Source organism: Plecotus auritus (genome assembly GCF_963455305.1).
Source record: "Plecotus auritus genome assembly, chromosome: 1".
Classification (NCBI taxonomy): domain Eukaryota; kingdom Metazoa; phylum Chordata; class Mammalia; order Chiroptera; family Vespertilionidae; genus Plecotus; species Plecotus auritus.
This window is the reverse complement of record NC_137770.1, coordinates 26,536,940-26,562,896: the sequence shown is the minus strand read 5'-3', so window position 1 is coordinate 26,562,896 and position 25,957 is coordinate 26,536,940. Positions and strand designations below refer to the sequence as shown.

Below are 25,957 nucleotides of genomic sequence, written 5' to 3'. Positions count from 1 at the left end.
TCCTCCATTGCAGGCACATCTGAAACAGCCCAGCCCTTGAGTCCCGAAATTATTACCGATGACTCCCTCCTGCTCCTCACACAATAGATTGCATTAACCTTCCCCTCTGGTACTTAACTTACAAACAACCCTATTTCGTCCACCCCTCAGGTGAAGCCCACAGCCCATCTTGGCCCCCAAGAGTGCCGACTCCTTCCTTTTGTGTATACATGTGCACTTGAATGTCTTACATCACAACATTTATTACACAACAAATGGAAAAGGCAAGGGTATCGGGAACTACAAGTCGGAGGAACCCTCGCTAAATCCCGGTCCGAGAAGGGAGTAAAAGACAAGCCGAGGAAGACTGCATGGACTGTCTGCAGACAGCTGGGGCCTACCTGCTCGATGATGTGTGGGATGGAATTACAGATGCGAGAGAGAGCAGGGAGCAGAATGGAGAGATTACATTTGAGCTGTTGGTTCAAGAAATCTTATGACTGTTTCCAATTGGCTCGGAGTGGAACTCAATGTCACCATCCCCCAGACCTCGGGCTAGGAATGCCCTTCCCTCACTCTGCCCAGCCACAACGCTCATCCTGTAAGGCCCCTCCTCCAGGAAGGACTTAGAACCTGTTTTGTCCTAGCACGTGGGACATTCCTCCATTAAGGTGTTTTTATGCAGTGTTGTAATTTCTTATTTACAAGTCTGTCTTCCTCACAAGACTGACTTCTTCAAGGGTGGGGGGTTACATCTTATTTATCGTTAATCCCCAGGACCCACCAAAGGGCCTGACACTCAATCCATTGTTGAATGAAGGAATGTTCTTCCTCTAACTCATGCATTCATCCAATGATTTAAAAACATTTATGGAGCATCTGTGTATCAGCCAGTGGACAAGGCCCTGGGAATAGAGTGGTGGGCAAAGCTGTCCTATTTGGAGGGACAGAATTCAAGTAATCACACCAATAAAACACAAAATTGCAAATGTTCTAAGGCAGTGGAGGCGTTGAAATAAGGGACCATGAAAACAACCATGGGCCCTGACCAGTTTGGCTCAGTGGATAGAGCATTGGCCTGCGGACTGAAGGGTCCCGGGTTTGATTCCAGTCAAGGACATGTACCTTGGTTGTGGGCACATCCCCGGTGGCGGGTGTGCAGGAGGCAGCTGATCAATGTTTCTCTCTCATCGATGTTTCTCTTTATCCCTCTCCCTTCCTCTCTGTGAAAATCAATAAAATATATTTTAAAAAAAAACACATATCCATGGGATTTGAGTCAAGGTGTTGAACCTCTGAGCCTCTCTCCTGTGTTCTAAGAATGATGTCTGCTCAACCAGCCTCACAGTGTTGCAATGTCCCACTTGAGCACAGGGGAAGGGCAGCCACACCAAGGCAGCCCAAGCCTGGGTGAGCCCTTGGCAGCTGCCCCACCCTCAGATCTGGGGGACAATGGGGACACTCAGAGGCTTGGGAGCTGCCAGAAATCCCCTGGACAATCACCCCAGGAAACTGAGCCTGGGAAGAGGCGTGCAGCTCTCTGCAGAGGGACATCATGCAAAGAGGCCTCCAGGTGATTAAGGAGGGGAGAGGCTGGGACACTGCAAAGGGAAGAAGCTGGACAGGAGGGGCCTGGACAGCAGGGCCCCCCAGGCAGAACGAAGAGAAGTCCTGCTAGGTGCTGACCAGCCCTGTGGGGGACTTCTCAGGGTCTCAGTGCCTGGGAGGATTTTATTTCAGGCTCCACCGGCCCAAAAGGCTGTGTGCACCAAGAGCCAGAGTATAAAAGGGCAAGGAGCCCTGATTTATGAGGGCTGCCTGGAGCTGCTAAGCAGACCTGGCAAGGATAGATGAGGAGTCTGGTAAGAGGAGGCAAGGATGAGGGTGTGTGAGCTTGAGGCCCAGACCTGTGGCCCGCAAGAAAGTGGGGCCATGACCTGAGGGATCTCTGGGACCTGGTCCATCCAGGCCCGTCTCTTGCACCCCCAGCTCCGTGGGGGCCTGGAAGTCTTCCTTCTGAGAGCTGCAGTGCCCTCTGCTCTCAGACTCACCCAGGGTGTGGAGGTGTGGCACTCCACCTGGTTTCTACACACTCATAGGGGAAACTGGCAGAGGGAGTTATGGGAACTCTGTACTATCTTCGCTGTTGTTTTATAAATCTAAAATTGTTACAAATATAAAGTATATTTAAAAAATAAACTAGGAACAGCTGGCATGGCTCAGTGGTTGAGTGTGGACCTATGAACCAGGAGGTCACAACTCAATTCCCGTTCAGGGCACATGCCTGGATTGCAGGCTCAATCCCCAGTAGGGGGCATGCAGGAAACAGTCGATCAATTATCTCATCATTGATGTTTCTCTCTCCCTCTCCTTTACTCTCTGAAATCAATAAAAACATATATTTAGAAAAACAACAACTAGTTTGTCTTCTAGAGGGAAACAACAGAGGGCTTCTCCGGGATGGAACTTTTGGCTGCTCCTTTCCTGATCTCTCACCCCTGGGCTAGGAGTTGCAGTTCAAGACCCCCCAAGAGCATCCAGCACGCAGGACCCACCTCTGGGAGCGAGACTGGGTCCAGAGCCACTGGCCTCAGCTAGTTCTATCTCCTGGTGTTTCCTTGCTACCTCTCCCGGATCAACCCCTCCCAACGCCAACTCTTCGTGGTGGCTGCCAGCCTCCTCCCGACCCTGACTCCTCACCTGATTTACCTGCATGGCTCTGCTCCCAGAATGCACTTCAGGGAGTCTGTCACAGGAAGGGGTCAGGGTCAGAGTGATGAGATGCCCTGATTGTGGATTTTCCACTTTCTCCTTAATTCTACTCGTTTACTGCATTTGCTGACTCATGCTATATTGTCTGCTTGTCTTCTGTAAGTTAATGTGATAGCTTTTATCTTTGTTTTTTCTGTGAGAATACCTGGATTGCGTAAGTATTTTTTCCAGTTTTCACCTTGGGCTAGACCTCTGTCAGTGTGTAGGTATTTAAAATGCAAGCTCCCATCCCCGGTTTGGCTCAGTGGATATAGCGTCGTCGGCCTGTGGACTGAAGGGTCCAGGGTTTGATTCCAGTCAAGGGCACATGCCCATGGTTGTTGGCTCCATCCCCAGTAGGGGGTGTGCAGGAGGCAGCCGATCCATAATTCTCACCATTGTTGTTTCAATCTCTCTCTCTCTCTCCTTACTCTCTCTGAAATCAATAAAAACATATTAAAAAATAAAATACAATGCAAGCTCTGCCCTGGCCAGTGTGGCTCAGTTGGAGCATCGTCCTGTGTGCCAAAGGGTCACAGATTCGATTCCTGGTCAGGACACATTCGTGGGTTGTGGGTTCGATCCCAGGGCACGTATGGGGGTAACCAATCGATGTTTCTCTTTCCCTCTCTAAAAATCAGTAAAAACATATCCTTGGTGAGGAATAAACAAACAAAATGAAGTCGCCAATGCTTTCACTGCCATCACTGTTCTGGCTCTCATGCCTGGGATTGCCCTTCTGGTTTCCTAGTTCAGTTATAGATGAATCTTGCTTTTATTATATTCTAGTCATCTCTAGCTGATCTTAATGAAAAATTTTTTTAACCAGCCTAGTCCACCGTTTTCCCAGAAGTTGCAAAGCTCTTTGCCAATTATTAGGGGCTGTAAAATCTAAATAACATAATTACCTCTCAAGCCTTCCCACTGCCCACCTAGCTCCCCACGGGAATACTTCCCCCAATTCTGACATCAGGCCATATGCTTGGATTTATTTCACTTGGTTCTTGTCAACCCCCTCCTACCACTGACACCTTCCTCTCCAGTTCTGTCCTCTTCATTCAGAAATGCCAAGTAAGCAGTAGAGGCCTGCGAAGTGATTGTTTGGTTAGGCAGAGAAACCAGGAAACCGTTAATTTTTCTTCTAGCCGTTTGCTCTGGCTGGTTCCAGATATGGCTGGAAGCATGCCAAGTTCTCCTGAGGGCATGCTGGCCATCTACCTGGTATGGCAGAGGTGGCAGTGGGAAGGACTTATTTAGTAGTTGCTTTTTGTTTTAACTGTTAATTTTGAATTGTTGTGATCTTTTATTTTTAAAATGAACAGCTACTACATTGCCTTATTATTCTCCTTACAGATATTACTGCTTTTCTAAGCTATTTGAGAGCAAGTTGAAGACACGATGTGCCATTACTCCTTAATATTTCACTGTATATTTCCTTAAAATGAGGATACTCGCCCACATAACTTCTATACAACCAATAAAATCAAGACATTGACATTGATTCAATGCTTTCATCTACTCCAGAGAATGCTGATCATTCCCATAATGTCCTTTGTAAGTGGTGGACCCAATCCAGGACCATGCACCCAATATAGTTGCTAAGTCTCCGTAGTTTCCTCCAATCTGGAATAGTCCCGTCAGTCAGTCCTTGCCTCCCATGACCGTGTCATTTTTGAAGATTTCAAGCTAGATTTTTAAACCTTTATTTTTATTGTTGACACTATAGTGCTGTCCCCAAGGTCATCCGTTTGAGTGTGTCTGGTATTTCCTCATGATTAGATTGCATAACCTAAATCTTATCATGAGGAAGTATCAGACTCAGTGCATCCCAGTTCACAGCTCCACTTATCTTCCTGCCCCTTCAACAGGGGTGCGGGGGTGCGGGGTGTGGGGGATGACGAAGGGCAAAACAGGAGGTATGGTGAGCTGATTGCTCACAAATCAGCCTTGAACCTCAGTTGTGCATGTTCAGCTGCATGAGGACCCAGGAAGAGCTGCACCCCTGCCCTTTGGAACGAGTGTCAATGGGAAGATGTGATCACGAATAGTGAGCAGAGAGTGAGGCAGCACCTTGGTGCGCACACTAGACTAAAGTGACATGAGGGTCCTGGGAAGGCTGGGGCAGGACAGACTGTTCCTTATCCGTTAGATTTTTACTGTGTGCCAGCACTGTGCACACACAGACACAATGCCTTCCTGCCCTCATGGAGTTCACACTCCAGTGAGCAAGGGGGCCAGGGAAGACAGATGTCAGGCTCCCCCGAGGGGAGAATTGGTCAGACATTTATGGAGAGTGCCTTAGGACTGAGGAACTTTGGTTCCTCCTACTCTATGACCAGGCTTGCTCCTGCCTGGGCAGCCAGAGTAGGTTTGGGATGGAATGCGGCTGGTCCCTGAATGGGCAGTGCCAGGTCCAACCCCTTGCAGAGGTGCCGAGGGAGGCAGTGTGGAGAGAAAAGCCAGGGCTCTAACTCTGCTACCTGCCCATCTACCCCCAGTGCCTTCTTTTTCATCCTAGGCATCTGGCTAGACCAGTACTTGGAAAATTCCTTTCAGCTTCCAGACTTTCCCTGCCTGAAACAGCTGATGGCCTTCATGCATCCCAACCTGCCTGGCTTGGACCTGGAGTGCTGTGTCCAACTTCTCCAGAGCCAGCTCCAGTGCCAGCTCTTACACCAGCTCCAGCTGTAGACCTACAGTCAGAGCCAGCTTCAGAGCTATAGCCAGCCCTAGCCCAGCTCCAGTGCTAGCTCTATCACCAGCTCTAGAGCCTGCTACAGAGCTACATTCAACTTCAGTGCCAGCTCTATAGTTAAGTGCCATTTTCAGAACTCATCAGCACCAAAGCTAGAGCCTGCACCAGCATCAGCCCTAGTTCTAGCTCTAGAGCTAAAAACAGCTCTCGCACCTACCCTCAAGCTAGAGCCATACTGAGTGTCAGCTTCCGCATTAGAAGCAGCTCTAGCACCACAGCCAGAGCTGGAACAAGCTCTAGGACTAGAGCCAGCTCCAGAACTAGAGCCAATACCAACACTAGCCATAGCAACAGCTTCAGAGCCAGATCCAATGATAGAGCCAATGGTAAGTACCAGCTCAGCCCCTGCTCTAACAATCAGTGAGGGCTAGAGCTTGCTTCAGAGGTAGAGCCTGTTCTTGAACATCTCTAGCAACCAGCTACAGGGTCACACCCAGCTATACTTCCAGCTCCAGAACCTGTGCCAGTTATAGATCTTTGGCCAATGCCAGTTCGAGTTAGAAGTGCCTGTAGCACCAAATCCAGCACTAACGCCAGTGCTAGGTCCACAGCTAGCTGCCAGCTCTAGCACCAGAGTCAGAGCTAGAACCAGCTCTAGGGTTTCCTTTAGCTATTTGAGCATATTTAAGACAATTGATTTAAAGTCTTTGTCTAGTAAGTCAAACATCTGGGCATCCTCAGGGATAGTTTCTGTCAATCTTTTTCCTTTTGAATGGGTTTTGTTTGTTGAAAACTGGACATTTACATATTATAATATGGTAACTATGAAAATCAGCTTCTTCCCTTCCCTCAGAGTGTGCTGTTTTTTGTTTTGATTACAGTCATCTGTTCATTTGGACACATTCCAAAAATATTTTAGCAAAGACTGTCACCTCTGTCATGTGTAGTCACTTGAAATCTGTTCAGCTAGTATTTTGACAAAGATTTCCTTGAACAGCAGGAACTAAAAACAAACAAAAGAAAACACATATCCCAGTCTATGCAGACTGGCTCTGTGCTGGGACACTCCCTTAACACTTAGCCAGGCGGTTTATAACTCTGCCTTAGTCTGCTTGGAGTGAGTCCAGAGACCACCCAGAGGTGAAAGCTTAGGTTGTTCTCAGGTCTTTTCTGAGCATGCATCCCCTTGTGGCCATGTATGTGCCTTTCTAGAGTCCCTAGTACACAGTCTCGCTCTCTGACCTGTCTGCCTGAACACACTGCCTTAGCACCACTACAGGGTGGAGCTGAGTAAGAACAGTGCCAAGACCTAGATGCCAGTCAAGCCAGGTGGGTGAGACTTCAGTTACCCAGGGCTGCAATTCCCCAAGTCTTGGACTCCCAACCCACATCTAGGATCATTTTCAGTGGTACCAATAAGGCATTAAATAACCTCGTCTTTTTTTCCCTCCCCATTCATTTTTAGAGAAAGTGGAAGGGAGGGAAGGAGGGGAAGAGAGAAGGAGAGGGAGACAGAAAGAGAAACATCCATGTGAGAGTTACGACTGGATACCTCCTGCATGCACCCTGACCAGAGCCAGGGATTGAACCTCAACCTAGGTATGTGCCCTTGACCAGGAATTGAACCCACGACCCTTTGGTGTGTGGGCCGAGGCTTTAACCACTGAGAAACACCGGCCAAGGCTAAAAAACCTCAAGTCTTATATTGAGAAAGTTACTACCCTAGTTCCCACTCCATCTTTCAAATTTTCTGAAGGAGAAATACCTCATTTGGGTGCTAGTATGTCTAACTCCTATAATATCCCTTAAACTCCTTTCATACAGAGGGCAAGACTCAGGCCTAGGCTCAGTCTTTGTAGACCATAGTATGGAGCTGCAATTTCTCAACACTATGGTTTTCACTGGATTCATTTTTAGAGTTACTTTCTATTTACATCAAGTGTAAACTTTCTTTAAAAAATGCATTTAAGCCGAAACCGGTTTGGCTCAGTGGATAGAGCGTCGGCCTGGGGACTGAAGGGTCCCAGGTTCGATTCCGGTCAAGGGCATGTACCTTGGTGCGGGCACATCCCCAGTAGGGGGTGTGCAGGAGGCAGCTGATCCATGTTTCTCTCTTATCGATGTTTCTAACTCTCTATCCCTCTCCCTTCCTCTCTGTAAAAAATCAATAAAATATATTTAAAAAAAAAAAAAATGCATTTAAGCCCTAACTGGTTTGGCTCAGTGGATAGAGCGTTGGCCTGTCGACTGAAAGGTCCCAGGTTCGATTCCAGTCAACCTGGAATGGTTGCGTGCACATCCCCAGTGGGAGGTGTGCAGGAGGCAGCTAATCGATGTTTCTCTCTCATCGATGTTTCTAACTATCTATCCTCTCCCTTTCCTCTCTGTAAGAAATCAATAAAATATATTATAAATAAATAAATAAATAAATAATGCATTTAAGCCCTAACTGGTTTGGCTCAGTGGATAGAGCGTTGGCCTGTCGACTGAAAGGTCCCAGGTTCGATTCCAGTCAACCTGGAATGGTTGCGTGCACATCCCCAGTGGGAGGTGTGCAGGAGGCAGCTAATCGATGTTTCTCTCTCATCGATGTTTCTAACTATCTATCCTCTCCCTTTCCTCTCTGTAAGAAATCAATAAAATATATTATAAATAAATAAATAAATAAATAAATAAATAAATAATGCATTTAAGCCCTAACTGGTTTGGCTCAGTGGATAGAGCGTCGGCCTGTGGACTGAAAGGTCCCAGGTTTGGTTCCAGTCAAGGGCACGTACCTTGGTTGCGTGCACATCCCCAGTGGGAGGTGTGCAGGAGGCCGCTGATCGATGTTTCTCTCCCATCGATGTTTCTAACTCTCTACCCCTCTCCTTTCCTCTCTGTAAAAAATCAATAAAATATATATTTTTAAAAAATGCATTTAAATGTAAAAACTGAGCTAATTAAAAAAAAATGTAAGTAATCAACAATACAACAAGTACAGAGTTGCCCAGCAGTGGTTGAGTGTTGACCTATGAACCAGGAGGTAACAATTTTATTCCCAGTCAGGGCACAAGCCCAGGTTGTATGCTTGATCCCCAGAAGGGGGCATGCAGGAGGCAGCTGATCAATGATTCTCTTTCATCACTGATTTTTTTTTGGTTGATTTGTTACAGAGAGGAAGGGAGAGGGATAGAGAGTTAGAAACATCAATGAGAGAGAAACATTGATCAGCTGCCTCCTGCACACCCCCTACTGGGGATGTGCCTGCAATCAAGGTACATGCCCTTGACCAGAATCGAACCTGGGACCCTTCAGTCCGCAGGCCAATGCTCTATCCACTGAGCCAAACCGGTTAGGGCCCATCATTGATTTTTTTAATCTCTCCCTCCCTCCTCTTTCTCTCCGAAATCAATAAAAATACATATTTTTTTAAAAACTAAAAAAAAAAAAAAAAAAACAAGTAGAGAGTTCTGGCAAGAATCATGACGGTGATAGAATACTGTTCTAGAATAAGGACTTTGGATTTAATAATTGTCCATCTCATGCTTTTGTGATTCCGGGGTTTTTTCTGTTCAACTGGTTGTTGTTGTTCCCTAACACAGATTTTTAAAAATCTCAACCTTATTTTTTTGAGGGATAAGACACAATCAAGCCAGCCAGCCAACCAACCAACCAAACAACAGGAAGTGCCTCAGAGGTCAGTGCCTCAGGAACAACCGGCAATTGGGGAAGAGATGACACGGAATGAAGTGAAAAGCCAAGAACAGAAGATGCCAGTGTGGTGGAGAACGCTGCTCCCTTCTCTAGGCTCTCAAATACAAGTCTGGAAATTCAGTTAAAAACATCACCTTATACTAGAGAAGAAAGAGAAAGAGGGAGAGCTGTAAATATTTTTAATGTTTATACTTTATATAAAAAAGAAGTTATAAAATTTAAATAGCTGATTAAAGTTAAAAATCTGTTGTTGTATAATTTAACCAATTAAAAAGATTTCTGATCTCTTGACTCCAAGTCCAATATTCTCTCCACATTGATCCTTCATTTCTTATAGAGCCCTCACTTTCAGGTTTTTCTTTAGAAAACAAATCTGAAGAAATTTGTAAGTAAATAATCAGCACTTCAAATGTATGGCACTCTGGCTGAGGTAGCAGGAGGCCTGGCAGGACTAGCACCCTGTGGAGGCCACACCTAGGTGGGCCACGGCTGCCAGCGCTCCCTGCAAAGAACCTGTGAGACGAACCTGTGGCCTTTGGGTGTCTCCTGGGCACTGCCATGCCCCAAGCGTGGCTCTCCTTTCAGTGGCCAGCCACCTCCTTGCCTTCATTCCACTTTGATTCTGGTCAGTTCCCACCTTCCTCCTCCACAGAGTTTCAGAATTAAGGAGTGAAACTACAAGAGATCACCACCATGCAGAGGTCAGGCTGCCCTGGCCATCACAATGAGGCCACTGACGCCCTGTCCTCTGCAACCCCATCCCCCATTTTGAGGGGCCTCTGGCCCCAGCCAGGCTCAGCCATTGGGTTCTTCCCCCTCCTCAGCCACCCTGTGAGCACAGGTACCTTCTCGAGGCTGCGCCGATGTCCCACGCTGATAAACGTTATGCCTAGCTGCTGGCCGATGCGGTAGAGTTCACTCTCCACCTCCTCCGTCAGGGCACTGGTGGCTTCATCAAGCACTGAGGGCAGAACCCGGTGGGAAGAGATGGAGAACTGCCCCCGCCTGCCTCCGTTTCTCCTTCAACCCACATTCACCTCCAGCGGGGACCCAGAGGGAGGCTGAAAGCTGCTCTGGCTTATGGGAACCCAGCCTTAGAGAGGATGGGCCAACCGAGCAGAGGCCAGCAGCATTCAGCCAGCAGAAGGACAAAACCCCTCAGCTTCCTATAGATCAGCACCAGACACAGCCTGGGACCACTCAATCCAGGGAATCCTGCTTCCCCACAGGATGTCAGTCATCCCTCCGCCAGGCACAGCTCAGGGGATGTGCATTTATGGATGGCAGAGCATAAAATCACAAGCTCTCCCAAGGCAGCTCCAGCTGCAGCGATGGCAGAAAGCTTATTGCAACACATCCAGAGCCACTCTGATGCCAAGCACTGCTGCCTTATGGGCAGAGACTGCCATCCTGTCCTGCAGGGACAGAAAGACATGCCCACCAATACAGGCGAGTTCTCCTACAAAACCAACCCTGCCCAGGTGTGCATGAACACACGCTGCTCCCTGTGGGCACACACAGCACCTGGCATGCACACTTACAGGGCAGACCTCACCTGCGTACTTCGGCTGCAGGTAGAAGAGCCGGGCAAAAGACAGCCTCTGCATCTCTCCGGGGGACAGAACGTCATACCTGAGAAAAGGGAACGGGAGGACCACTGGAGGAAGAAGTATATAGTCTGGCCTTTGCCTAGAATGGGTCTAGGCAGGAAGAGGTTCTTGCTACAGAGAGGCAGGCCCAGGACAGATGGATGTCACCTCCCCTTTCAATCACAGCCCTGTTGCCCGCACAAGGTGAGGCTAAAACTCTGCTCCCAAAGGCATGAAACCTAGACTTTGAGGTCAAGGAGCCATTCTATCCCTTCAATGGTCCCCTGGAACCCACAGTCTTTGGGGGAAATGGTTCTGGAGCATCCCAGCCCCCTTCTTACCAGTTCCAATCGATCTGGTGGTCCAGCCCCTCTGTCCGTGCCACCAAATCGGACTGTAACATACCCAGAGGAAACGATATCCATGAAAGTGCCCATCCTGCTTCCTGAGGAACCCCCTCAGTCCACTCCACACGTGTGTCTGAGACAGACCTACACCCCACTGGCGTACCAAGGTGGGGGCAGTCTGCCCCGGGCAGAGAGGAATATCCTATCAACTACATTGTTTAGACCGTGTTGGAGCATGGTGACAAGAAACAATAGTTTTATTATTATTTTAAAAGTCACTATAGAGTGTGCCCCTGTTTTGCCCATTATCTGGCCAACAGTTCCCTCAGCCACTTTTTACTCCCATTCTCCTTGCCCCAGGCTCGTCCTTCGAGTCCTGGGCTAGTGATCCGTGCTACCAGGTGGCCTTGGACCTCAGGGTCCTGCCCTCACTTACCAGGCCTGCCAACTCCAAGAACCTCATGATCCTCTCGTCATCGGTAGAACCTGCAAAACAGACAGGCCTCCTTCAGAAGTCAGCTCCTCCTCGGCAGCCAGAATAGATGGGGCACGGCATGGCAAGGGGCAGGGGAGGGGACTCAGGATCTGGGCTGAGGCTCTAGAGTGCCAGGCTACAGGCCTAAGAAGGAAAGGTTCTGGTGAAGGAGGCAATCACCTCCCTTCCTCCAGTGGGTTCTCTCCTCCCGGAGGGGAAGACAGACAAGATGAGGTCAGGGCACAGGCCCCACGAGTAAATAGTCCAGGAGGAGGGGACCCAACCTGAACCCAGCAGCCTGGCTGGGGCCTCTCCCAAAGGGCACAGGTGAGGCCGCAGTCAGAAAAAAAGTAGGAACGACCGAAGTGGGAGAACATGCCCCGAGGAGGCCAGCTCACCTGAGTCCGGGTAGATCTCCTTCAGGGGGTATATCACCTGATAAAACAAAAAGCACACTGGCCTCGGCCCAGGCCAAGCGGGGGCTGCACTCAGCCCACCCTCCCTCAGAATCAGCCCAGGAACCGCCAGAGGCCAGGCTCCTATCCACCCCAGGAGAGTCAGGAACGCCCTGGCCAAGGGCCCAGTGGGAGAGGTCACGCGGGTGGACAGTGGGCCAGGGTCACTGCAATCTCCAGAGCGTGTCTGGAGGAAAGAGCCTGTGAGTTAGTTTCCTGAGGGCAGGGCCCCCAGCATCCACACTTGGTGTTCACCAAACGCTGTGACCTTTCGGTTGCAGCCCCCACAGTTAACCTGTCCCGGCGTCGCCTGAGTAGACGGCCCAACTCATGGATGTGAATAAAATACAGGGGTGGGCAGTGGGTTTACAGTTGTGAGTACCTAAAACAGGGTTCATTCTTGTATTATTACTCATTAATCACTATATTATTTGTATGACAACTGAAAACCTATGCAACCGTAGACCAACTTTTGCCCACCTCTGTATTCTTAGAGCCAGGGAGTCCCCGGGCACAGGCCATTTTATTACCCCACCTCTATGCCACAGCTCCCTAGGGCTGAGGCCTGCATACTGCCAGAGGACCCAGTTGCGGGGGGGGGGGGGGGGGGCGGGTGAGGAGTGGGCCCCAGGCTGACCTGCTCCCGAAGGGTGCCGTCGGTGAAGAATGGCTTTTGTGGCAGGAACAGCACCCCATGGGGTCCAAAGTCCACCAGCATCTGCATTGAGCCTGCAGAGCCCATGAAACCTCCATTATGAGATCTCCCAGGGAAAGTAATGGCTTCTCACCCCTTTGCCACACACACACACACACACACACACACACACACACACACACACCCCTGCCCCTCCCCCCAGCCAAGGCTGGTTCTCACCCCGTGTGCTCGCCCAGAGGCCACCCAGCACGCGGAGCAAGGAGGTCTTGCCGGTGCCCGTGTTGCCGGTGATGAGCAGGCTCTCCCCCTCGGAGATCTTTAGGCTCAGATCCTTGATTAAGGGCTTGTTAGAGGAGGGCGCGGAGATGCAGACCCGATCAAGGAGAAAAGCTGTGTCCGCTGGCTCTGCTGCTGGCCATCCTGGGGCCCTGGGGTTAGAGAAGGGAGGGGGTGGGGAAGATCCAGCGTCAGTATGGCCAAGGGCAAGCTTTTCTCCTTGGGGACGTCACCTCTGGGTTGGGGTTATGGGCTGAATTGAGTCATCAAAATCACATGCTAAACTCCTAACCCCTGGTATCTCAGGATGTAACCACATCTTTAAAGGGGAGATCACATCATGAGGCCCTTTGGGTAGGGCCCTAACGCAATATGTCCTTTAGGAAGGGGGAGATGTCAGGAGTGTGCACGCAGGAAGGCCATGTGAGGACTCAGCGAGAAGACAGCCGTCTGCAAGCCAAGGAGGTGGGCCTCAGGAGAAACCGAGGACTTTTAGACTCAACTGGGAGAAGATAAATGTTTGCTGTTGAAGCCACCCAGTCTGTGGTACTCTGTTATGGCAGCCTGAGCAGACCAACACCAAGGTGGAGTTGGGGCCCCTGCTTTGTGCCAGCCAGGCTGGCAAAGCCCCACACACAACTGATGTTAGTCAGTCTTAAAATTCATGAATCACAGGTATTATCCCCTCTTGGCAGATGAGGAAACCGAGTCAGGTGGCTAAGTAACTTGCTCAGGGGCACAGAGCTGAATTGGTCTAATTCTAATGTGGGTGAGTCCCCAGGGTGTCACAGTGCGACTAGAGGACTGAGGGCAAGGACGGGAGTGGTAACAAATATAAACAGTTCCGGAGCTCCTGGCTCTCCGAGGACGCCCGTCTCCCCTGAGACCAGCAGCTCTGGTTTCCTGCAGCCCCAGCACCGGCACACCAGCCTCCGGGCTCACAGCTGCGTGAAGCGTGAATTTTGAATGGGGCGACAGTTAAGGCTTTCGTTCCTGAGAAGAGAGTTGAATGTAGGTCCTGGATTTCAGAAAATTTCCATTTTCAGAAGCTTACTCTGTAGACACTGTCCAAGTACTTTCTATAAATGATGGTATCTAATCCTCACAACCCTAAGAGGAAGGTTCCATGAATATCCCTTTATAGAGCTGAAGAAAGTAAGACACAGAACAGTTAAGTAATTCTGCCCAAGAAAAGCAAGGACATGAAACAAACCTTTAATGCAGAGAGAGGTCAGAAACATCAGAGCCTGCAGAGATACATGAGTACAGACACCCCCGGGCCTGCGTGGGGCATGCGGACAAAGACCAGACAAGCCCGAGGAAAGGGACAGGCGGCAGGGCTCAGTGAGAGGAAGCGGGAAACAGGAAGAGGAGGCCACCAGTCAGATTCTAACTCAGGCCCAGGCAGGTGTGTGCACTTTGCTTCCACCAGCTGGGGGACGGTGGAAATTAACACAACGAATGCCGGAAGAGCAACACCTATTATAAACGTTTGCAACGTGCCAGGCACAAGCCACAGATTTCTGTCAGTTGCTCCACACAGCTCTGCTGCCCCGCTGGGCAGTCCCAGAGCCTGAATTCTCACCAATGCACACACTGCCACCTAGTACTCACCTGTGTGAGTCCCACTCGCTCTCGTCCAGGAGCTCGCCGTCCTGTGACTTCAGGGACATGTCCAGCAGGGTCTCCTGAAGCTCCCCAATCCTGGGCAAGAAGTGAAACCTGAGGCAGGCGTTTGGGGGCCCAGGTAAAGGTAAGAATCCTTTTTCTCTCATGCTCACTGGGATACGGGGAGTTTTTCTGTTCCTTTTCTCATTCAGCCACTTCTCCCAGTGCACCAGCTCTGTTCAGAAACTAGAGGTGTGGGATGCAGCCTCACCTGTGTGTGTAACCAGCCACATCCGAGAGCGTGGTGGAGAGGTCGATGAGCCGGGTGAAGCAGCTGATGAGATAAATGCACACGAAGGCATTCTGGATGGAACGGGAGCAGTGAGCACAGGCCTTGACCCCCAGGCCCTAGGTCCTGGGCCCTGGGCCAGGGGGTGGGGGGGGGAGAGGGGCAGCATGAGGGGTCATCATAAGGGATTCTCACCTTGCTGACCAGGGTGCTGAGCTCTGTGGGGCTAAGGTCTCCATAAACGCCACTGAAAATGGGGATTGCGATCACAACATAACTCAGGATGCTGCCCAGATAGTCAAACGTGTTGATACCGACTGTGGAAGACATACTGCGTGAGATCCTGGAACATTCCTGTGCTCTGAGGGGAATGGAAAGCCAAGCAGGACCAAGCTATTCCCTGGATCCTCATGCTCCTGAGGACACACAGGGCGAAGGCAGTGGCTCCCCCTGGTTAATCCCTTCAGCAGAGCAAACCGTATCAGTGTGGAGAAAAGTAGGGAGGGGAGGGGAGGGGGCTATCCTGATCCTGTGGTTCCTGCCTCCCGGGTTCCCTCTACTTACTGTACAGCCAGAGCTCCTTGGACATCAGCTCCCTCTGGGTCTGAAGGAGTCTCTGCAGCCTGCGGTCTGTCCTCATGTGCTCCACATGCCCAGCTCTGATGAGAAAGGCTGGAATGTCCACGGGGTCTGGAGAGCCTCAGCCAGGCTGGGGACCCTCTGTCCCTCATCACACCCTCCGTTAGGGACTAAGCTCATCACACCCTCCATTAGGGACTAAGCTCATCCAAATGGTCTTCCCCTCTGACCCTAACACTAGCACCCACTCATTGCTTCACTCATTCAACATGGTATTGTCTGCAGAAAGAACCTGAACTCTCGAATGGCCAGACCTGGTTCAAATCCTGGCTCTGGTTAGTTAGTAACTAACAACAGACTGATTACTTAAGCCTAGGAGCCTCAGTTTTCTCATCTGTAAGATGGAGCTTGTAATAACCTACCTAACAGGCTAGAGTGAGAATTTCTGAATATTAAAGGCTAGGCCAGCCATGGGCAAACTACGGCCCGCGGGCCGGATCCGGCTGTTCTATCCGGTTCTCTTGCTCTCCCCTCCGCTCCTTTATTTTGAATTTATATTAGTTCACACAAACACTCCATCCATGCTTTTGTTCCGGCCCTCCGGTCCAGTTTAAGAACCCATTGTGGCCCTCGAGTCAAAAAGTTTGCCCACCCCTGGGCTAGGCACATGAAGGGACCCCAAGAGATAACAGCTGCTATCATTAAACAAAGGTACAGGGAGGAGGACACTACGTGGCAGGCTCCGTGCTAGTCAGCCAGTGTGACACAGAGGTGGTAAGACAGTCCCCGTTCAGGGGGCAGGCAGATGCGCCGCACTCTTCACCTGGAACATGGAAAGTGTGACTACACAGAGCATCTTCAAGCTCCGGAACAAACAGGCTTGGGCACTCATGAAGCCTAGGAAGGCTCTCAGGAGGAGGTGACCTGGGCTTCGAGGACAGGCAGCAAAGGAGGGGTGGATAGAGGGGGCATTTCAGAGTTTACATAAAGATGGGCACAGAGGCTCAAAAGAACACACCCAGAGCTCCAAGAACCAACCTGCTTCCCCCAGAGCCCAAAGCTTCCTGAGCAGAAACTGCAGAATCCAAAAAGCTTAGCACAGACCCACCCCACCACCAAACCCCAGATCAGTCCTAGTATTCCTGGCGCCCCCAGGTGGTGGAAGCTGGAAACCGCTAGTGACTGGCAGAAGTGCAAAGGTCCCAGCGCTCCTGAGTCCAGGTGCTCCAAGACAGCTCCCCTCCTTAAACACCAACCTCTGGGCCTGCCTGCCAATGACCCTTGCGGCCTCACAGGAGGCAGCACGGGGCCTTCCCGGCCCTGAGGGAAGGAATGGGATTTCACAACGCTCCTGTCAGGAGACCAAACACAGCTGCACGTGGACCTCACGTGGACAGCGCTTGTAGGGAGCAGGACTGCCAACCTCCGGAGGCTCCCGTTCCCGCCTGTACTACAGAGCAGCTTTGGACGTCAGCAAGACGAGAAGGCATTCGATCATTTCATCCTTGGAATAAATTTAGGCCCCATGCTAGGTCACTGAGAGGGACAAATCCCTGGGCTTAAAAAGGATGAGGCAGACAAGGACAGTGAGATGCAGGGAGAGGATCACAGCCCAGTGTAAGGACGTCTGCCCCCAGGGCCCGGTGATGGTGGGAGGGTTGTACCATTCAGCTCTCCTTCTCTGCCATCTCCCCTGGCAGCTCTGACCAGGGAGAGGGAACTACTCCCACTAAACTCACCTGAAGAAAGCAGCAGGCTCAGCATTCACACGGATCTGCATGTGCTTGAACCTGAGCAGAACAAAGGAAAATGTGTGCTGACAATGGGCAGTACCGACCCCCTTTTGGTGGCCTGAATCAAGACCTCCAGACAAAGGGGATCCAGCTCCACCTCGAAACTGCAGCTTTCTCCCCAATCTTTCTGTGGACTGTCATGGGGTGTGTGTGTGTGGGAAAGTGGGGGGTCCCAGGCCTAGGCAGGGTGGCCCCTTGCCTATCTCCAGAGAGGACAGGTGCTCATAGCACCTTTTCCTCCCAGGGCTGGACCGAAGGAGTCCACGGAGCACAGAGTAGGGGACGAATCCATCGGCTCATCTGAAACATGTGGTTAAAACAGAAGCACTGAGAAGGCCAAGGTATGATGATGTTAACCAACCAGACACTGTTCTCAGTGCTTCTCATGTATAATCTCAAGTAATCCTCACAGTTCCCTCATAAGCAACAGTACCATCCCTATTTTAGGATGGGGAACCAAGTTCAGAGAGATTAAAGACCTCAGCCAAGAGCACATGCTAGCAACTGGCATAGCTGGGATTTGAACTCAGGCACCTTACTCCAGATCCCATTCCTTAACCAGTATGCCCAGCCCTCAAACCTCAAACACCGGAGACACACCTGAAATCGCCCTCCAGCTTTTCCTGCTGCACCAGCTTCGCCACAATGGGCCCCATCAACATTCTGTTCACCACGGTTCCCAGGATGAAATACCCAAAGATGCTCACGGGCCCGAGCCAGCCTGTGCTGAAAGGCAGAGACAGGGATGGTGGGGGGCGCCACATATGCCCGCAGGCCTCGGCCCTGATGCCTGCCCCCTTTCGGGCAGCCCCTGTTCGATCTCAGCCACCCTGTGAAGCCTCGGCTCCTGTGCGGGGGCACCTAGTACCTAGGCTACGCTGTCGGAGCACCAGATCCCTGTGACAGTGAAACGCCATGGGGCCCACGGGAGGGCAGGACCCTAAACATGTGAGATAAGACTGGCATGCAGGTGGGAGGAAGGGAAGTCTAGCCTCTTTTGGGCCCTGGCCTGGGAGAGCTCGTGTGAGCGAGGGACCTCTGGGGAAACACCTGGCAGGAGCGGAGGAGGGACTGTGGCAAGAGAGGCTTCACCTTTGGAAGCACTGGTAGGTGTAGTAGACGAGGGTGAAGGGGGAGATGATCAGCTGGCTGGCCATGCTGCTGAGCTGCCGGCAGAACCGCTCCACGTCCTGGCTGATGCGCTGGTCCCTGGAACCAACAACACAGAGTAACTGGACCCAGGGAGCTGAGCTCAAGGGTTGAGAGACCAAGACAGTTCCATGTTACCCCACCTTTTAGTGACCCTGGGGGAAGATGGACCCCTACAAGGGCTGATTTTCCAGAAGCAATGAGACCCTCAGGATCCTAAACAGGGTTCTAAAGAGTTGCTTCTTATGGTGCCTCAGTTTACTCCTCAGAAAACGGACAACTAGAAGGCCCAGCACCCCAGGGTCTTGGTCCAGTTCTGAGGGTAGTTAAGCTGAGTTTCTGGATGGTCAGGGAAGCGATCCCATTTATCTCCTCCCATTTTCTTTTACGAGCATGAGCCTGTCTCCACGTTAGCTGTCTGGCTGTGGAAGTTTCTATAGGTTAGCCATAGAGAGAGGCCTAGGAGAGTTAAGCAGCAGCACCCTCCCAAAAATCATTGCCGCAGAGCTCAGCTTGAGCTGAGAAAAGGTCATCTCAGGCAAAAAAGTGCCTTGGGGGCGGGGGGCTGCCCAGTGGGGAGGGAATGAGTATGAGGAGAGACCCCATATATCCCGTCGCACCAGAGCCACACCGACTCCTATTTCCAATGAGACGTGACCTTGGGCAAGTGACCTGCATTCTCTGGGCCCGTTCCTCACCCGTAAAATCACAACAGCTAACTTACAGTGGAACACCTGCTCCGTCCCAGGCACTGCCTATGTGTATTACACGAATATCGTTTCGCCCTCACTATATTCTTTGAAATAGGAAGTATTCTCCTCATTTTACAGAAAGGGAACCTGGGGCTTACTAGTGAACGTAAGGCCTATAAACGGGGAAGTGACAATATAAAGATTTAAATCCTAGACTGAGTCCTAGACAGCAATTTTTTACTGCTAGAAATCCGAAAGCCGGTTTTCTAGCTTTTTCTAGCAAGGACACACTCTTCAGAGGGGGCCTGATTTAGAAGCCCAGGATATGAAACGGACAAAAGGGAGCTGCTCCTATTTTTAGCTTCTTGTTCTCAGCCCTACAGCCTGTCCAGGCCTCCTCTGCAGAGCACCCTGCCCGCCCTGGCTCTTATCAACACATGCAGGTAACTGGAGATAATCTCCAAGGGATCTGCCGCAGGAACTCTCCAGGGCTGATCCAGGTAGACAGAACCATGCAGAGGGCAGTGAGGACTGAGCAGGGAGGCCTACGGGTTATCGACGTCATCCCGCAGCACGTTGAGGGTGTAGTACACGCGGCCGCGGAAGTAGAGGTGGTGGAGATGCTCGGTGAGGTCCTTCCTCCAGCTCACATACAGCAGGTTGCAGGTGAACTGGTCAAAGCTCTTCAGCTGTGCAGTGGGGGAGGCAGGGGAAGGGAGGGAAAGGGAGAATGGCTTCCTGCAGGTCTCAGCTCAAAGCTCAGAAAGCATCTGCTGACCAGGCCCAGGCCACTCTAATGACTGCCCACTCACCACTTCCTCTTGTTTAAAGCCACAAGTCATGGGACTTTTCCCTTCCTCACTCACCCACATGGTCATTCCTTCACCAAACAGTGAAGGGCTTACCAAAGACAAGGCCCTCTAATCCCTTTCTACATTACACTGCCTCAATCTGAGAGTAGGCGAGCTTCTGGAGATTGGAAACAGTATTTTCTATTCCATTTATGTTCTTATTTTCTGTCCCAAAACATGGAACAGGGCTCTGTATACATAGGTACTTACTGACCGAAGACACATCAAAAGTGCCAAAGTGTGATGCGATGGCTCCCCTAAGAACCAAGACAACGAGCAGTACAGCCTGACAGAGTCCTAACAGAGCCCTGACTCTCATCATCCCCCATTTATGTGGCACCTGTTTGCTGAGCATGGGGGAAATGACAATGAGCTCAGTCTAGCCAGGGGGCAGACAATTACAAGGGTGTAAGGAGTGTTACCGCAGAGGTAAGCTCAAAGTAGTAAGCATGAAGAGAAAAGGACAGAGTTTGGTGGAGGAAACAGAAGAGAAAGCTGAGGAGGACTTGAAGGTGAGGCATCTTGAAAAGTGAGCAGGCATTAATCAAGTAAGCACGAGGTGGGGGGAAGGAGGCCATTCTGCAAGAAAACAGCAGGTGCAAAAGCTCGGAGGTGTGACACGAAGCCAGCTGAGTCACAGCCTCAGTCCCAGAGGAAGAGCAGCTCTGGCTGCTGATCCCAGCAGCTCTGGCTGCTGGTCCTGAAGCAAGAGTTCTGGGAATGAAAAGAACAATGATCATTTCCGCTAAGTGCTGGATTAAATCAGAACCTCGTGGCCTACGCCTGTGAGCTTGAAACACTCGAGGAATTGGCCCCAGTGGGCCAATAGCAAGATCAATGTCCTACCTAGGGTTCCTAGAAAAGGCAGGGGACACACACCCACAGCTTGATTCCTACTTCCTAGGGACTAAGTGACCCTGGGCGTTCCACTCATTCTAGGCTGGAGAGAAAGAGAGACACAGGGAGAAGACCTTACCATGGAGTTGAGAACGATGAGCACAACAGCCAGGAATGTCAGGGTCTTAAACCCATCCAAGTCTTTGTTTCCCAGGACCCCGTAGTATTGACTGGGGATCAAGCCAACCTGGTAGATCACCAGTTGTTCTGGGGGGAGGGAGAGGAGTCAGACATCAGTGATGAGGGGTGGGGAAAGGAGGAAGGCTTCCTCTTGAGTCCTTGCCTCACCAACACCCCAGAGAAGGAAAGGGACCCAAAACCAGGACTGCCCTCCCCCGTCTAGCCTGGACTCACTCACTCACCCAGGAGGGCCACACCCAAGAGGGTCAGGAACATCAAGGCATTCTGTGATGAGCAAGAGGGAAACAAAACCTTTTGTATCTGCAGGAACCGCTGGAGAAACTGCAGATCTAACCTGGGCCTGAAGAATAGAAGGAGAAGCAGAGAGAAACTGAAGAGGGCAGTTGAGCTTTAGAGCAGATACCAACCTTAGCTACACTGTTCTGGGGCCAAAGGGTGGGAGTGTTCAATATTCAAGCCATGCAGATGGTAGGGTGGGAACAGCGATAGAAATAAATTTCTTTAGTTGAATAATGCCATAAAAGGTTATTTACAGTAAACAACAACATAGTTAATAAAGAAACTTTAGCCACATCCTCTTGATGGTCATGAACAAGACAAGGAAGTCCCACTTCATCAAGGATTTCAAGGTCCTGGCTGAAGGAATAAAGCAGGATAAAGAAATGAGGTAGAGCCCTAACCAGTTTGGCTCAGTGGATAGAGCGACGGCCTGCGGACTGAAAGGTACCGGGTTCGATTCCGGTCAAGGGCATGTACCAGTAGGGGGTGTGCAGGAGGCAGCTGATGGATGTTTCTCTCTCATCAATGTTTCTAACTCTCTATCCCCCTCCCTTCCTCTCTGTAAAAAATCAATAAAATATATTTTTTAAAAAAAGAAATGAGGTAGAAGGATTGAAAGGGAAGAGATTAAATTGTCATTATTTGCAGATGAGTGAACATTCACATAGGAAACACAAGCAAATAAGTAAATAAAATGTTGTTAATAAGAGGAATTAAGTAGATATAGGGTTAACATACAAATATCAAGAGCACTCTATACCAACTATCACCAACTGGAAAATATAAAGTAAGTGTCATTTATAAAAGTAAGAAAAGCATAGAAAACCTATAAACTATCCAGGAATTTACTTTAAAAAAAGAATATATAAGACATTTTGGAGGAAAAACAAAAACTCTATGATAGGATGTGAAATAAAGAAGAGCTGGCAGGACTTAACATTATAAAGACCTCATTTCTAACAAACGTAGTCTATAAATTTAACATACCAATCAAAAACAGGACTTCTCTGAGAAACTTTATATGGAAATAAAAGTCCATGAATAGCTTAGGACAATTGTGAAGAATAGGAAAGGAGGAGGAAGAGACCCAAATCATCAGGTTATAAAGACATTATCATATATTACAGGGCTGGAGTAATGACAAAATGTGTTATTAATACAGGAACAAAAAAAAGCCATGGGGCAGGGGAAGCAATGAATAGAGACCCAAAAATAAAAAAAATAGACCTATGTTAGCATGGGCTCATAATAGAGGATACATCACAAGGAAGGACATATTAATAGTTGTCAACACTGATTAAACATGTACTATGTACCCAGTACTGTTCTACAAGTCTTACATGTATGAATCCACTTAACTGTCACAGCTGTAAGGTATAGAGACTATCTCCGATTTTATGGATGAGGAACTGAGGCACTTGCCCTGCCCCCCCCCCCCCCCCCCCCCCCGGTAAGCGGCAGCATTGGGTTTTGAACACAGGCAGCAGGGCTCTAAGAATCTGCGCTCATGCCAAAACCGGTTTGACTCAGTGGATAGAGCGTCGGCCTGTGGACTGAAAGGTCCCAGGTTCGATTCCGGTCAAGGGCACGTAACTTGGTTGCGGGCACATCCCCAATAGGAGGTGTGCAGGAGGCAGCTGATCGATGTTTCTAACTCTCTATCCCTCTTCCTTCCTCTCTGTAAAAAATCAATAAAATATTAAAAAAAAAAAAAAAAAAAGAATCTGCGCTCATAACTAAGCCACCCAGCTTCTCTAATTTTTAATTAATGCATTACTTATTAATTAAAAATGGTGGAGGAAAATTTAGGTCATTACCTTAAATCATTTACAAAAATAAACTTTAACAACTCCAAGTGGATTAAAAATTTAAATGTGAAAGGCAACGTTAGTATTTAGTAAATATAAGGAAATGTAGAATATCTCAATGAAGATATAGTGGGAAGGCAATTCATTCTTTCCCCTTTTTTTTTTTTAAGAAAAGCAAGCACGAATTTATTGAGCACAGCAAAAACATTCCCAGGGCAGTGAAACAAGGAAGGGCGTAGAAAAAGCAATAGGAGAGCCTAGGCTGGGCTGCTTTGGTTCGCTGGGAAGTCAGAGAAAAAGGGGGGACAGGGGCCCTGGAGACAGGTTCAGGGGGTTAGCCTGAGATGAGCTGCTGCTGACCACTGCTCCCCTGGTTGCAAGTCTCATGTGGGAAAAGGAGAGTGGGGAGGGAATGGCACAGGCATGCTCCCTGGAGCGATAGCATGCCGGCAATTCTTTTTTTTTTTTTTTAATACATGTTTACTGACTTCAGAGAGGAAGGGAGAGGGAGAGAGTGATAAGAACATCAGTGATGAGAATCATTGACTGGCTGCCTCCTGAATGCCCCCCACTGGGGATCGAGCCTGCAACCCGGGCATGTGCCCTTCAGTCCGCAGATCAATGCTCTATCCACTGAGCCAAACCAGCTAGGACCAGGTCGGCAAATTCTTAAATAAGACCCCAAAACCACAACTGTAAAGAGGAAAACAAATGAATTTAACTTAGAATGAAACATTTTTGTTCAATACAATGTCAAAGATTAAGTTAAAGAATTGGAGAAGGTATTTGCACAGTGTAAAACCAAAGAGGAATTAAAATCCAGAGCATACAAGGAATTCCTGCAAGTCAGGAAACCAGGAAATCCATAAAAAAAATTGGAAAAGGATATAGGCAATTCAGATGCCCTAGCCCGTTCGGCTCAGTGGATAGAGCATCGGCCTGCAGACCAAAGGGTCCCAGGTTCAATTCCAGTCAAGGGCATGTACCTTGGTTGCAGGCTCCTCCCCCGCCCGGGGCCCTGGTCAGGGCGTGTGCAGGAGGCAACCAATCGATGTGTTTTTCTCACATCGATGCTTCTCTCTGTCTTTCTCTCTCTCTCTTCCACTCTCTCTAAAAATCAATGGAAAAATATTCTCAGGTAAGGATTAACAAAAAGAGAGAAAAAAATGCTTAATATATGAAAATTAACACAATGGGATACCACCTTACGCTCGATAAACATTAAAAAAACCAAACAATATCAAACATGGGGGGGGGGGCGTGGGGGATGAATGGGGGAGATATGGGGAAACAGGGACCTTGACTCAATGCCCTCGGGAAGTATAACCTGGTGTGACCATTCCAGAGAACAATTTGGTAGAATAGGTGTGACCCAGCATGGGATAGATAATCCAGAGAAACCCCCCCCACTACCCACAGGAGACAAGTGCTGGTATGGTTTGTGGTGGTTGAAAGTTGGGAGCAGGTCCTGGCCGGGTAGCTCAGTTGGTTACAGTGTGCTACATCAAGGTTGCAGGTTCGATCTCCCACCAGGGCACATATCAGAAGCAACCAATGAATCAGTGAACGCATAACTAAGTGGAACAACAAATCAATGTTTCTCTCTCTTAAAAAAAAAAAAAAAAAAAGGAAGCCATCTAAGTGTCCATCACTAGGAGAATGTATAAGCAAAACGGGATCTAATGCACTCAGGTGTACCCAGATGTGAAAACTAGATTACTACAGCATATATGATCTCAAGAACACAATGTTGGGTAAAAAGTTTTCCAAAAACTCACAGCGTATTATCATTTATATGAATTCTAAACCACTATTTTGCTAGGTAACATATATGCAAACCTATGTAAAGTGGGCTGTAAAGGCACTCCCTAAAGATACACCAGAGTGTATGTCTCAGAAGGGGAGTGAAAAGGGTGTGAGATTAAGAAACGAAAGATGATAAATAAAACATGGGCCACAGTGTGCCAAGAACTGAGCAGGGTGAACAACTCAATTCTGTGCACTTGAGGTGAAAGAAAAGCAGGGAGGGAGGAAGGAGAGAAAGAGCCAGTTCCCCGGGAGAGGATCCCACACCCTGGCTGCAGAGGATGGCAGAAGTGCGAAGCTGGCAGGGCGCCTTCGGATCCCAGCGGAGGTAGGCGCCCCTTCGGGCGGCGGCTCTCCAAGCGCCGCGCACTAGAGCGGAGCCCCTTCCCCACACAGCCCCGGGTAGGACGCCCCGAGGCCCGACCCTCCTCCCGAGTCGCCCTACTCACCTGGCGCCAGCCCCCGGCGCGGGCCCCCGAACCGCCATGACCCCGATCCCGACCCACCCCGGAGCTTGCCTGCCCCGGCGTCGGGTCGGATCGGGCAGAGTCCGAGGAGCGCAGAACGTACGACCGCCCAGAGCGGGGCGGGGCCCCGACGACCACAGAGACGGGCGGATAGAGAGGACACAGCCGCTCCCGGAAGCGGCGGATTTCTCTAAAAGAACCATGGAGTGCAGAGCATCACATTCCGTCGACCGGGCGACCAGAGCGCCCCTTGTGGATGTGGGAGGTTTACCTTTTGACAAGAGGTAGCCAAGAAATGTGACTGAAGTATTTTACAAGTATTTTAGACTCTGAATATAGTAGATATTTCATGCATTCTTCCAAAGAAGCCGTAGTGATCTTTTAACAACATAAATCAGACTTGAGATTGCAGTTAGAATAAAATCCAAGGGTTTTCATGGCATAAGTGATCAGGTCCTCCCCTGGGTCTGCATTAAATGTTTCCTCCACCCTGTTTCCTCTCCAGGGTCTTTGCAATTACAGTTGTCTCGCCCTGGATCACTCTTCCCCCCACGCCTGAAGCTTTTCATGACTGGCTCTCTCATTAGTGCAATAGTCATCGCTCACTCTACCTAGAACATGTTGTCCAGCTCCATCATTCCCTATTTATTACAATACATTTTTATTTTCTTCACAATATT

General features: G+C 49.6%; 1 protein-coding gene across 7 annotated transcripts; it reads right to left on the bottom strand.

Moving 5' to 3' along the window:
• Positions 1–9,283: 9,283 nt before the first annotated feature.
• Positions 9,284–25,387, bottom strand: ABCD4 (ATP binding cassette subfamily D member 4). 7 transcript variants are annotated; one of them, XR_013961483.1, is made up of 19 exons: positions 25,260–25,357; positions 21,139–21,257; positions 20,856–20,983; positions 19,578–19,717; positions 18,280–18,396; positions 17,788–17,913; positions 17,134–17,184; positions 15,380–15,474; positions 15,011–15,132; positions 14,798–14,889; positions 14,533–14,622; positions 12,862–13,070; positions 12,625–12,716; positions 11,931–11,967; positions 11,494–11,543; positions 11,052–11,104; positions 10,685–10,753; positions 9,967–10,082; positions 9,284–9,796 (listed from the first exon to the last, which is right to left on the bottom strand). XR_013961483.1 is itself a non-coding variant. In XM_080685334.1 (19 exons), exons 1-19 carry the CDS (start codon positions 25,295–25,297, stop codon positions 9,728–9,730), a joined length of 1,821 nt encoding a protein of 606 aa, XP_080541460.1. In that variant the 5' UTR covers positions 25,298–25,378; the 3' UTR covers positions 9,284–9,727. The 7 variants fall into 7 exon arrangements, 5 of the variants coding, with proteins under 5 accessions (XP_080541460.1, XP_080541463.1, XP_080541462.1 ...); XM_080685334.1 differs by having other exon boundaries at positions 10,677–10,753; positions 25,260–25,378; XM_080685337.1 differs by lacking the exon at positions 19,578–19,717 and having other exon boundaries at positions 10,677–10,753; positions 25,260–25,341.
• Positions 25,388–25,957: the final 570 nt, after the last annotated feature.

Coding starts and splice junctions, on each gene's coding strand:
- ABCD4 (XM_080685334.1), bottom strand. CDS start 25,297: ATGGCGGTTCGGGGGCCCGCGCCGGGGGCTGGCGCCAG. Junction 14,623..14,797: donor GTGGCTGGTTACACACACAG/GTGAGGCTGCAT, acceptor CTTCTTGCCCAG/GATTGGGGAGCTTCAGGAGA. Junction 11,968..12,624: donor ACGGCACCCTTCGGGAGCAG/GTCAGCCTGGGG, acceptor TTGTTTTATCAG/GTGATATACCCCCTGAAGGA.